The 12,888-nt window shown below is 41.2% G+C and overlaps 2 protein-coding genes across 6 annotated transcripts in view; one reads left to right on the top strand and one right to left on the bottom strand.

Annotated features, from left to right (window-relative positions):
- The window catches only part of zdhhc9 (zDHHC palmitoyltransferase 9), a 34,088-nt gene extending 32,805 nt beyond the window's left edge, over window positions 1-1,283 (bottom strand). For 2 of the 3 annotated variants that reach the window (XM_030107390.1, XM_030107400.1), the window contains exon 1: window positions 403-566. In XM_030107390.1, coding sequence (XP_029963250.1) covers window positions 403-566 — 164 coding nt within the window. Of the gene's footprint in view, window positions 1-402; window positions 635-720 lie in introns of those variants that run through there. The other variant, XM_030107384.1, reaches the window with a different exon arrangement.
- Window positions 1,284-4,026: 2,743 nt separating this feature from the next.
- Window positions 4,027-11,830, top strand: tyw2 (tRNA wybutosine-synthesizing protein 2). 3 transcript variants are annotated; one of them, XM_030107583.1, is made up of 7 exons: window positions 4,027-4,180; window positions 6,317-6,485; window positions 6,566-6,764; window positions 6,856-7,006; window positions 7,086-7,195; window positions 7,559-7,716; window positions 8,668-11,830. In XM_030107583.1, exons 1-7 carry the CDS (start codon window positions 4,128-4,130, stop codon window positions 9,067-9,069), a joined length of 1,242 nt encoding a protein of 413 aa, XP_029963443.1. In that variant the 5' UTR covers window positions 4,027-4,127; the 3' UTR covers window positions 9,070-11,830. The 3 variants fall into 3 exon arrangements, with proteins under 3 accessions (XP_029963443.1, XP_029963452.1, XP_029963458.1); XM_030107592.1 differs by lacking the exon at window positions 4,027-4,180 and adding an exon at window positions 4,636-4,885; XM_030107598.1 differs by lacking the exon at window positions 4,027-4,180 and adding an exon at window positions 4,691-4,732.
- The last annotated feature ends 1,058 nt before the right edge of the window (window positions 11,831-12,888 follow it).

Genomic DNA, 12,888 nt, shown 5'->3' with positions numbered 1-12,888 from the left:
ACGTTTCTTATCTACTGTGATAAAAAAAAAACAACTCAAATGATTATCTACAGACCACATGTCGATTTTTTTTTACTGCTTTTAGACAAGTAATGTATTCTCAAAAGCAGTCATAAATGTTAGAGTTTGTTATAGTTGTTCTACTTTTTTTCTCTTAAATGTTAAAATGAAAACTTCCCGGAACAGAAAGAACACCTTATTTGTTTTAATTATGATACACATTTAATACTGGTTATTAAAAAAAAAAAAATTCCTGACTAAAATGGCTCAAAAATCTCATTATATTGTCTAATCGATGAGTCGATGTATAGATTACAGGACTGCAGATGTGTTCAGGGTTTTGGGGGCATTGTGGAGAGTTTGGGGTGCAGATGTCGAAACTGTTTTGGAGTCAGGACTTACTCGAAAGCGAAGAAGAGGGCGCAGGTCCCGACGATGAGGAACAGGGTCAGGTAGAAGACCCCCTTCTGTCGGGCCATCATCACGCGCCCGTCGCAGCAGAAAGTGTTTTTTCCCGGGAGTTTCTCCCATTTTCGCACCTTCCTCGTGATCATCACCGCCGACATGGTGCCGCTTTATTTATCCAGATCAGGGGCTGTGTGCGCCTCTTTTGGCTGTCGTTAACTTGTTTATTCTGCAAAACGATTCAAGAGACAATAAGCCGAGAGAGCTGGAGAGGATTTACGCACATGTGGTCTATTTTTTTTTTTTAATACTCACTCAGTAATGTTAAAGGAGAAAAGCAGCTGTGGAGCATTTTCCTTAAACGCGTCGCAGTCACATCATCAGCGCTGCTTTCTGATCCATCTGGTTATTTCCCTGCTTTACTGCGGCATGTCATCCCTCCTCTCAGGGTCGGAGAAACGAGCCCAGACCCTTATGATTCACGGTCCGGTCTGGAGAGCAGAAATCCGCCCGCGGGCTGGAGGGAGACGTTTCCCGGCAGAGAGGCGGGTATCCAGCCGGGGCTGTTGCGTCGGGAGCGCGGACCTTGACCGGTTGACATTCATATCATCCCGATAAATCATAAATGATCGCTGAGCTGCTGCGCCCTCCCGCATATGCTGGACGATGGTCCTGCTGCTGGACGGGGTCTCTCAGCCGTGGCATCCAGAGGAGTCCTTGAAGAAATAATAATGATTTAAAATAAAAAAAAAAATGTCTCGGTCTCGTAGGGAAGGGAATATTTAAAGCTGTTAAATGTCTTCTCTGGGTTTTTTTTCCCGCAGGATGCCAGCTCGGTTTTAGTCAATGGCAGCAGGAAACACGCCTAGATTGAAATGTCTAATCTTAAAGGGGCAGAACAGGTGAAAGCAGAGGGAACAAAGGACACAAAAACAGGTCTTACTGCCCAACCAAGGAGACTGTGTACACATGGAGGAATGTAAAAATGGAAAATATACACCAGAAACACTGATTTGCATAATCTAAGGAAAGATGTAGCAAATTTGTATTATAAAGATCCCTCTGTTGTGAGAAATAATCTTATTTTAACAGAAAACCTTTATATTTCCCTTAAAATGAACATGCATTTGTGGCATGAGCACACAGATGACCTGCTTCAGAAATCATCCCAACTAATAGCAATCATGCTATTCTGTTTCCAGCAGTGCATCAAAGCCTTTATTTTCTTCCAGATTGTTTCTACAAATCTCCACAGAAACCCCTCCACTCTCTGAATTGTAAAGTCATTACAGTGAAGCCTCTCTTATCTCATAAATAAAAGCAATGGGAAGTTTTCCAGGTCTGATAGATTCAATCAAGTGTTTTATTATGATTTCTTTTTCATTTCATTTTTATTATTCCAGAGCAGACAAAGCCTCAAGGCCCTCCCAGATCCCGAAATGGGAACCATCCTACATGCTCACAGTATAGTAAAGTAACTATACAAAATAGTGGAATCTTAATTTTACACATATGTAAAGGTTTAGATTTTGTTTCAAGGCAAAGCTGGTAGTGCTGGGATAAAAGAAAGAAGAATACATTGTGCCACTGGGTTGGTCACACAAGAGATGGCGAGTAACAAGCTTCACATATTGTGAATAATGACATATAGATGAGTATCCACAACACATTTTTTAGAGGAATATCTAATTCCACACCATTGTATAGTGGTTAGCATTCCTGTGTCACAATGTGAAGGACCTTGGTTTGAATTTAAGTTGGGCTTGGGGGGGCTTTCTGTGTGGATTTTGCATGTTCTCCCTGTCATTCTCCGAGTGTTCCAGTTATTTCATTCTTGCTGGTAACATTGCTCATAGATGTGATTGTGAGTGACTGTTTGACACATCTGCCTCTGTGTTTGTCCTGTGACTGGTAATCTGCCCTGGACATACTCTGCCTCAGGACATCATGAGCTGCAACTCCAGACCCCCAAACTTCTGTTGTTTGTTTTTAATGCCATCAACAGTCCTGAGTTTTTAACTGTCTGTGATCATGGCATGTCCCTGCGTTCTTCTGCTCAGCTTCTGTTAGAAGTCCCAGAGATACAGACCGTGGGGTGATCGTTCTTTTGCTGTCACTGCTCCCATAGTGGAAAAAACTGACCCCCGACATTGGTTGTACTATTGATTTCTTATCGAAGCTGAAAACCCATGTTTTTAGATTGGCGTTCCGTTCTGATGACAGCAGTCTTGTTTTTCTTGGTGCACTTGTTTTGTCGTTTCTGGAAGGCTTTTTATTACCTATGGCACTGTGGTACCTTCCACCTGTGTTTTATGTACTGTTTTCCTGTACTGTTTTATGGCCACATTGTAAAAGCACACTGTCAAATGTTTGTTTGCCAGTTAGAGGAAATTACTCACGATATATCAAATAAACATGTGGGCTGTGTTTCCAGTCATTTAAAAAATGTGATTTTCTCTCAGTTTGTCACACGAAAGTTAATACTGTTGTGGTCTATTAGTGACAGTATATTTATATGACATTCATCATGTGGGTTGTTCTCTTTAATGTAATTTGTCAACTCTATTGAGTTTACAGATTATTAAACTCATTTCAGTCACTGCAATATGCAACCAAAGCATTCAGCAGTAAGCTTATGATGTGTTGACACCAAGATAACTTCATATATCCCACCAAAAACAACAATCAAACAAAAAATATGCATAGGCTACAGTACATACAAAACAATGATCCATAGTTGACCTCAGTTTAAGCTTTTGCTGAGCTGAAATATCTACACGGGACATTTTAGGTTTCTGAAGAGGTATCCAGGGAGATAGCTCGTCATCATCAGGAACTTTGTGACTTTGAAACTTTTTTATTCTCCCCCTGCCCTGTCTCCACGTCCTCTACAGGGCACGTCTTAATCCTGAGGTACCGCAGTCATTTTCTCTGACAGTTATCCTTATAGTTAGGCATTTCATATTTACCATCACTCAGTAGATGGTTTAACTTAAATTATCTTGTTCTAATATTGAAATAGACATAAATGGACTGAAAACAAGCATAATTCACATATTATATTTTGAGCTTGCTCTCCTGGGTGAACACTGGCTTTGCCAGCAGACGACTGGGCTTTCATTCAGGATGAGTCTGTCTTTGCTTCACAGTTCGGTTATTTATTTTAAAATCCCTGTAATATAAATCAACTTTTATCTTTTTCATAAATATTTTCATTTTAACTGCCAACATCTACACCTTAAGGGGGATCTGTAGTGTGTTGGTTAAGACGATCAACTTTAATTCCAGGGAAACAGTTGCATGAGCGATTTATTAGAATTGCATAATTTACCATGCATAGCTACTGTTATTTGAACTGTGTTGTAGTCATTTTTTTCAACATTTATCTAAAAATTCCTACCACCTGTATTCCAGACGGAAACAAGCTCTAAATACACAAGATAATAGTATGTAGGTTCACAATCTGGTGTAGTGCATCTCTAAAAAGCCTTTCAAGGGATTTTTAGGTGACTTTTACTCTCTGTCTTCTCAATAAAGTTTTGTATTTTGAACAGTCCCCCCAACAAATTCGTCCGACGGGAAACTAGGCGGTGCCCGTTCATATATGCCCGTTTAGCAACTTCTGCTTCACTCCGTTCATATCGGATTAATTTCATAAGACTTTAGATATAAAAATAAATAAATAAATAAATAAATCTGTCGGATTTGTTCTTTTGGGTGTAATGGACGGGGTGCCTTGCCTCCGTGTTTCTAGAAGTGACGCTCAGCAGTTCAGGTATTTTTCCGTCTTTCCGTCATGTTTACTTTGCTTGAACAGACCTGCGGACTGATGTCAACGTATTAGCTGTAAATCGACTAAACAGTGTTTTATATTCTGTTCTGTGCATCTCTGTTTGAGCTGCTGTATAGAGGGCAAAACACTAAAGACAGAAAGAGATGGAAATTGATTGCAAAATGTGCTTGCAAATGTTGATGTTTTGTCTCTGACACCTGTTTAAACACAGTGAAATAAAGCCTACAGAATGCTTCATATTGTCACCTCATTAAAACGGACACATTTTAAAATTATCAATAAAATAGTTAAACATGTACAATACAATTTAATTGTGATTTGTAATTATTAAACTCTTGACACATGATCTTACACTAAATAGGTTATAAATCCCGCTGGTTGGTAATTTCCCAGAAGTGATCAGCATCATCAAGAGTTGGGCAAGAGTAATGGGAATGGCTAGTGTGACGTCACAAGTCACTTCCGGGTCCAAGGCTTCTAGCGCGCAATGTAAACACAATGGCTGCTGCCAAAGAAACGGTCACTTTTTTCACGGTAACAGTGAATTTTGCTGACTTTCCAAAGTCAGTGAAGAGGGGTTTAAACTCTTACAACTCAAACCGAGTTGTAAATATTTCTGTGGTGACAGGTGGAAGTCTGAAATGGAAAGCACAGGCTTCAATGAAAAACAACATTTACGAGGTTGAGGTGGGTGAGTAAGTGGCTAGCTAGCATTAATACTCGGGTGTGAGTCGTCGCGTCAAGCTGTGTAACTTAACTATTAATTAATTAGCAATGTTAGAATTGGGTTCTGTCTGTCTGCGGTTTTAGGACAACTTACAGTTTATTGTAGAAGTGTCATCCAGGGAAATAATTTTAAACCAAACCTCAAACACGCCATAAAGCAGAAGCAGCACACATTCAGTACAGGGTAAAAAGTAAAATAATAATAATAATAATAATTATAATAATAATAAAAAGCCCTTACAGAATATCTAATAATATCCCCCCTTGTGGGATTAATAAAGGATTATTAACTTTGGATAACTCCGCTGGGCCGTCCTGCCACGGAGAGGAGGCAGTTTTAACAGTGAGAGAAGACACACAGCTGCTGCAGAGCAGCTTCAGATCCAGCGAGAGAAACGCTGCAGTTCAGCCCTGAAAAGATGTGGGACTTTATTTTGTCCTGTGCTGTTTTAGACAATATTGTTCTGGCCGATAGAGTTACTTTTGATGCGCCGGCGCCACGAGAGGAGCTGATGTGGGAACCAGCAGGACCTGAAGAACCGCGACTGACACGTAAATAAACTCTAAAGTTTAGCAAATGATTTATTTAATCAGTGATGTGATGCCAGCAGCCTAGAAAATAATATTAGCTAAAGGGAGATTAAACACAGACAGAGGACGTGTAGCCAAAAATTTTATTTAGACTTCTATAAATTGTGTTTAATTTAAGCAGCACCGGGAGCGGGGGGCACGCGCCGCCCTCGTGGACTGAGTCCCGGTTCCGCTCTGTCCTGTGTCCCGCTCGGTCAGGGGTCCTGCTCAGGACCGGGTCCGGTGATGGGTGTGTGTCTCGGTGGGACCGTCCCCGCTGTGGGGAGGAGACCTGGCTACGGTGCCGCTGCTGTCTGGCTCTGAGACATAATTAAATGAAACAATAAAAATCTGATCTATATAACGTGAGTCCGCCTCATTATTTGTAATATCAGTAAAATAATATAATGATGTAATATCGGAGGAAAGCAGTAGTAGGAAATGGTTTTGTTGACATCGTTCCTGTTGTTACAACACGGGACACAGCACTGCACCGCGCACCTTTGGACACGGAAGTGACGTATTCAGCTTCGATGACGTAGCCACTAGCCATCCCCATAGTTATTCGTTTTGATTTAAGAAACAAAAGCAATTGATTTTCAAAGATCAAAGATGATTCGAATATTTCTTCTTTAACCTCAGATGCTCAGCCACTGCTCTATCTGCTCCTGTTAGAAGTTTTTGTCCTGATTAAAAAGTTAAAGCCTTGATCGTCACACTATCTTTTATTCAGGATGAATTAGAGTTAACTGAACTGAAGCTGAACATTTTCAAGTTTAATGTATCACAGTGTTTCTCTCTAACATTGACTTTGTCTCACAGGAGATGTCTGCAGTCCGAAGGGGCTCTTGACTTGAGTTTGTGTTTAGTGAAAGAAGCAGATGGATCTGTCCTCTTGCCCATTTTACCATCCTGTTTGTCTCAGCTGGATCTTCAGTCTTTGAGCCGTATGCTGGCTTCAGACAAGGGCTGTCAGATAGTTTGGAGTCAGGTAAATAAATATGAGTGAAAAAGTATCAGATTTTACCACACTGTACCATTAAAGTCTCTTTGGGTTGCTTTCCACCACAGTCTCCTCTGCACTCAAAGAAGGGAAGAAAGAAGGCCAGTGGGAACAAACTAGAGAGAATCCTCCGGGAGCTGCTGGAGCATCATGGTGAGGTGTGGGTGGAGGAGCTGAGGAGGGATCTCCCTCGCAGCTTCCAACGGCACGGAGACCTCATCCTGCTCGGAGAAAACTGTTTCAGTTCTCCTCTGTGGAGAAACATGGGTACAACTTTCAGTCTGAACATTTCCTCTTCAAATCTTCAAAATCATTCATGTTGTCAGTCACTGATAGATTTTGCTCTTTACTGATTTAGGTGATCAGCTGTGGGCGGCCGTGGCTGGAGGACTGGGAGCAAAGCGGCTGGCAAAGATGAGCCGGATCTCCAGGGACGGGTTCAGGTCCCCTGTGGTGACGATGCTGCTGGGAGAAAACAGCTGGGTGGAACATGTGGACAACGGCATCAGGTGAATCTCAGTGACCAGCCCAGTATTCACTACTGATTTGTTTCTAAAATGCTCGTCTGAAACTTGACTGTTGTTTCAGATACCAGTTTGATGTGACGAAGTGTATGTTCTCAGCTGGAAACATAACCGAGAAGCTCCGGGTGGCTGCGTTTGATTGCACAGGGGAGACAGTGGTGGATTTATATGCAGGTAGAAAAATGCTTATTTGCTTTTTTTTTGTATGAACAGATAATACTTTATAGATTTGTTACACTTTAATTTATATTGTAAGCTTTAATATTGATGATTAACACATGTACAGGGTTTGAACTGTAGTAATGTTCTATTTCCAGTTAACCAGGCCTGGACATGAAATGTTTGGGTGCACGCATTGGATATTCAGAGTTTCATTTGTGATTAAAACAGTAGAAGTTATTTTTGCTACAGTTATATTCAGTCCTTCAATTATGTTTGAAATGATTCTTGACAAAATTCAGAAGTTTTTGGAACTTGTCCCCAAATTGTGTAATTTTACTTCCTGACTTCCAGCCTGCCTTTTCCTGTTTCTGTCAGGTATCGGGTATTTCACCCTCCCATATCTGGTGCATGCGAAGGCTGCTCGGGTTCTGGCCTGTGAGTGGAACCCGCACGCGGTCCAAGCTCTGCAGGAAAACCTGGAGGTGAACGGGGTGTCTGATCGCTGCACCGTTCTTCAGGGGGACAACCGTCAGGTAAAGCGATTTCACTCCTCAGGCTGCAGGTAAACACCTGTTCCCCTCCAGCTTCACTGCAGTGAGAAAACTGAAGAGTGGCTCCCTCTAGTGGTGAGGTTGGAATTAGAGGTGACTCAGATCTCCAATGGTTTTCCGTTAAAATAGTTGTGATCATATATTTTCATTGAATTAAAAATAATCAGAGGCCATAATTATCACTATTACAATTTGACAAACTTTTTAGATTTTGTTTCAGGTATAGAAATAGCAAAATAATTTCCTTTCCAATGGTATTCAAGTTTTCTCAGATAGATCATGCAGTATATTCAAGATATGCTCAGTTGAAGCTACTAAATATATTTTCAAAAAAGAAATGTATAATCTTCTAAACTCACTTTATCAAAGCAGAATGACAGGATACACTCTGGACTGCAGGGAACTTAGAATGCCTGATGAATTGGAAAAAACTCTTCTTTGGACTGTTGTAAAACATCAAAATATGCCTCAAAAATACCATAGAGACTCAGGGAGAACATGCAAATTCCACACAGAAGAGCTTGTAGCCCAGTCTCAGTCTTCTTACCCTGAGAAAACAGTGCAAACCACTCCACCACTGTGCCACTTCAGAAAATCAGTTTATTTTTTCTAAGTAGTTTGGTTCCGAATGAAGGTTTTAGTTTTCAATTCAATCTGATTATTTTGTCTTTTTTTATTCAGATTTTCTCCACGTTTCAAACTTCAGTTACAGTGAAAAGTGTATATTGTTCTTTTTTTTTTACGCACAAAATGTCTGAGGCTTATTTCCACACGATGAGTTTCTGAGTTTAAATTCCAGTTTTCTTTCAAATGAAATGTTTTCCTGTGTCTGTTATTGCATTAAATGTCAGTAACACACCAAAGGTTTTACAGGCTGTTATAAAAGCAGACCTCAGTAAATACTCTTGGTCATTTTTGGCTCTTTCTTTCCAGGTGCGTCTCTCTGATGTTGCGGACCGGGTGAACCTCGGTCTCATACCGAGCTCTGAGGACGGCTGGCCGGTCGCCTGTCGCCTACTGAAGAGAGCCACCGGCGGCGTTTTACACATCCACCAGAACGTCACCTCGCCCGTACCGAACGCCGCGGCTGGCGACGAGCTCCAGAGGGCTTCTGGGAAGGAAGCCGACCGGCAGGCGTGGCAGACCTGGGCGGACGGCACGGCAGACCGCATCGCCTCTCTGCTCCGGGACGTGACGGGCGGCCCGTGGACAACCGCCGTCCTGCACATAGAACACGTGAAGTCGTACGCGCCCCACGTCCACCACGTCGTGCTGGACCTGCAGTGCAGACCGTTGGAATTCAGCGAAGCCAAAAATGATAGCGAGCGGACGTGAAATATCTGGACGAGCTAAAACTGTAGAAAAAAAGAAGCAAACAGCCGGTTGCCGGGCTGCGAGATCGCCGTTAATACAATCCTACATTTATCCAGGGCAGCTTGACCGAACGCTGCGGCTCTAATCACATCTGGCACAGCTGCACAGACAAACCACCTCTGCTCCTTATCCGTCTGGCAGCTGTGCAGGGCAGTTGGGCAAATCCTGCAGCTGAGCCTGGACCTGCAGGTTTCTAACTGCTAAAAATGAGTTTTTCACTTCCACTGGCGCTTATGCTTGCTCATATGGAATTGTTGGTTTTCTCCCTCTTTAAAAATGCCTTAAAATGACCGTGTGGTATTTGGTGCTATAGAATTAAAATTAAATGAAGCAAATTTTGATAAAGTATTTGATCAGCAGACTTTTTAACACTTTCTGAGACGGCACTGATGAAGACAGGAAAATGTGTCTCCTAATCATTCATACTCTCACACCTCCATGCAACGTAGAGTCCGCTATTTCCCTCTATCACCTATTTTTGAAATGTGTTTGGCTGGTCCTGCTACAGGTGGAGTGGTGTATGTTTTCCACTAATGCAGTGCATACAGAATTATTATGATGCAATAGACTGAACAAATTAAGAATATACAACAATAAGACTAATATTATAGATGTGTTTAAAGTATTCTGATTTAAGGGTTAGAACTCGATAATATTAAACTTCCTCCTTCTCAAACATGTGGAAACTTTTTTTAATCTGGTTTTTTGTGAGCATTTTTTTTTCTTTTTTTAGATTTTCTGGAGCCTATGCCTCACAGCTCAGCATAAAGATTTTGTTTTTTCCCATAACTAAGGAAATTAAGACAGTGAGGATTCAATCAAACACACACGGAGTAAGCTGGAGGAAAAAAAAAGAATGTTCAAACTCCAGACAGAGAGCAGATTTTGATCACACAAACAAATATACATACATTATAAAGTTCAGTTCAAAGCAAGAGACGAACTTTTTATTTGAAATGGGTAAAAACTGAAGGAAGAGTCTGAATAAAGCAGAGTTGTGATTCTTTCATGTGGAAAAATCAGTGAATTAGTTTTGTGGAAATGATGTGAATCATCTGATGTTTGGAGGTTTGACCCCTCCACAGAGAAAGACGGGAAGATTTGCACCCAAATAAGGAAAAAAAATCTTCTGGATGAATGCGACTCATCCTTCCAGGAGAAATTGATGATTAGAAGAAATAAAGCTGTTCTGGCAGTTTATGCAGGTTTGACTTATTTAGTCCTATTTTGTATTTCAATGAAACATCACAGTATTGAATTGTTTTGAATTTGACGTTGTTTACTACATGAATGTGATTTACTCCTCCATCCATGTTTTACACTGCTTCAGCATTTTACTGTCACACTACGCTGGAGAGGCGTCCTGCTGACTGAGGGTGAAGTCAGGTTACACCCTGGACAGTCCGTCACAGTCCAAACTCAGAGAGACAGTCACGTTCTATTAAATTTAGAGTTGCCAATTAACCACATACATTTTTGGGAGCAAGGTGAGATTCAGTGTCCATGTTATCAGCTTTTTTATATATGCACTACATGTCTATGTCGGACAAAGGTTGCTCATGTTATTTTTAAATCGAAGTGACAGTTCCTCTTTTAAAGGTGGCGTTGCAGGTCATTTGTTTTACTGCGTATTGTTCCTCCATATATTTGCAAACGCCTTGACAGCAAACAATGGCGTTGTATAAGTGTCTGTCGGAGATAACAGCTCCGGTCCGGTTTTACACTCGCGGGCCACGGATGACTCACCGGTTTAACCTATTGAATTAAGACTTGAGGCAACATTTACTTAAATCCCTCTCGGCCCGTTGGCACCGTTGGCGTGCGTCGCCTCTCACAGGTGAACGCATCTTTCTAGCTTCTCTCACATATCAGATTTTGGTGACAAACCTTTAACATGAGTTGTATCTGCCTAAAGAATTGTTTAATACTGTTGTTGTGTGAGATTTAATGTGAGCACTGAAGGAAGCCAACGAGCTGGTTTTTTTGTAGATTTTATTAGATATCTGCACTTTTTTGTCTCTGATATTTCTAAATGCAATGCTGAGTAAAATCTATCACTTAGAGAAAACATCCCCCAGTTAATGAAAGAGTAATGAAATGATGAGCTTCTCATCAGAAATGTTGAGAAAGGTTAAAATGAAGAGTAATGCACAGACAACAGAAAGTATCAATCGACAACAATAACTTAGTCATGAGAGGGAAATAACTGTAAAACAGCATGAAGAACACTAACGGCATCAGATGGCAAGTGAAGAATAACGGTTGGACAGTATTCATTTTATGTCCAGGTTTATGGAAAATACTTCCGAATTTTTTTGTTTCCAAAGGCCAATTCAAGGTGCTTAGAACAGCATAAAAGCCATGTAGCATGTAGACACACGGAAGAAACATTCCTACCATCACAAATAACACAGTTAGCGTTGAAAACATGATTGTGATAAATGTGAAATTTTTTGTAGACTCTGTGTGGGGTGAAACCTTCAAACTCAACAGACGATCAAATAATTACCCCCCCCACCCCCACCCCCACCACCACCATTATACACATGGAGATGAAAGAGGATTTGATTATTCTGTCCTTTAATAAGCTTCACAAATGTGTCTTAGCAGGCGGCCTCGTTTGCAGGAGGAGTCAGACGTCACCCTGACTGATCCTCTGATATCCTACAGGCCACACTTACAGTTCGCTGCTCACGGAGAGGACAGTCGTCTTTGAAACTCCTGCAGGGCAACAGAGTGACGATGTGAAACGCAGTAAAGTGATCCAACATTTGGATAGAAACATTTTTCAATTAATTGATTGATTCAGTGCTGATCAAACTTACCTCGGTTTGCTTAGTTTAGTGTTAACCACAGAAATAAAGAGGATCAAAACAGTCAAAGTGGCGTTCAGTGCATTGAGTGTGTATATAAGGTTCAAGGCAAAAGCATGAACAGTGTCATGATGGCCCAGGATGAGAAAGGAAAATAATCTAAAATTTGATGTCTTTGTTGTCTGGGAGGAACTTCCAGAGCCAGATGATTACCCAGGGGGTGTCAGGGTTGTTCTGGAAGCTGTGCGAGTTCTGGATAAGCTGGGTAGTAAACCACCTACAGTTCATATGTTGTTTTTTAATGTTACTGTTAATCTCAGCTATCCTCCAGAGCTGAGATCTACATTTGAAGCACTGAAAAAGTTAAAAAAAAAAAAAATCCCACTTTCACGTTAAGTATTGAGCGAAAGACCTCTGGGTCACTGTTATGGTTCAGCAAATCCAACCATATTCAAGAAATACATTTGGTTCATGTGTCTGTGACCAGAATCACCATCCTCCTGAGGGCACTGACTGCATGTCAGTAAGCTACTCTTGGCATTATTTGCTCTTGTAAGTGGTCCAGGCTGGTGCCAGTTGTTGTGGTGTCTGTATTGTGAAGCAGGCCTTCGCCTCTCCTCGGTATACAACAGCATGCCTCCATAGAACTTTAACCAATGCAACCTTCAATATCAGGTTATCAAAAATTAAGTGAGCGTGTTGACTGTAGGCTACAGTATTTCAGTATTTCACTACATATTCAGTCAACATCATTACTATATTTATGCTAAGTTAGTCAGGAATAAAAAAGAAGGTGGAAATGACCAAATAGTAAGTTTGACATTTTATAAATGTCATGTTTGATATTGTAAATAAGAAAACAGAACCTGTACTCTTTTCAGAGAGCTGCCCCTGGTGACCTCCAGGCCGCGGCCCCAGTGGTCTTTTATGGAGCAAATCAACAGAGCGATTCAGGTGTTGAGGGCTG

This window comes from Salarias fasciatus, chromosome 2 (genome assembly GCF_902148845.1).
Source record: "Salarias fasciatus chromosome 2, fSalaFa1.1, whole genome shotgun sequence".
Taxonomy (NCBI): domain Eukaryota; kingdom Metazoa; phylum Chordata; class Actinopteri; order Blenniiformes; family Blenniidae; genus Salarias; species Salarias fasciatus.
The sequence above is the reverse complement of the archived record's forward strand: the minus strand, read 5'-3'. Positions and strand labels throughout refer to the sequence as shown.

Excerpts from the sequence above, each read along its gene's own strand:
- tyw2 (XM_030107583.1), top strand. The coding sequence starts at position 4,128 with ATGGACGGGGTGCCTTGCCTCCGTGTTTCTAGAAGTGACGCTCAGCAG. Across the intron at positions 4,181-6,316 it reads AGTGACGCTCAGCAGTTCAG|GAGATGTCTGCAGTCCGAAG; the intron begins GTATTTTTCCGT and ends TTTGTCTCACAG. Across the intron at positions 7,196-7,558 it reads AGTGGTGGATTTATATGCAG|GTATCGGGTATTTCACCCTC; the intron begins GTAGAAAAATGC and ends TGTTTCTGTCAG.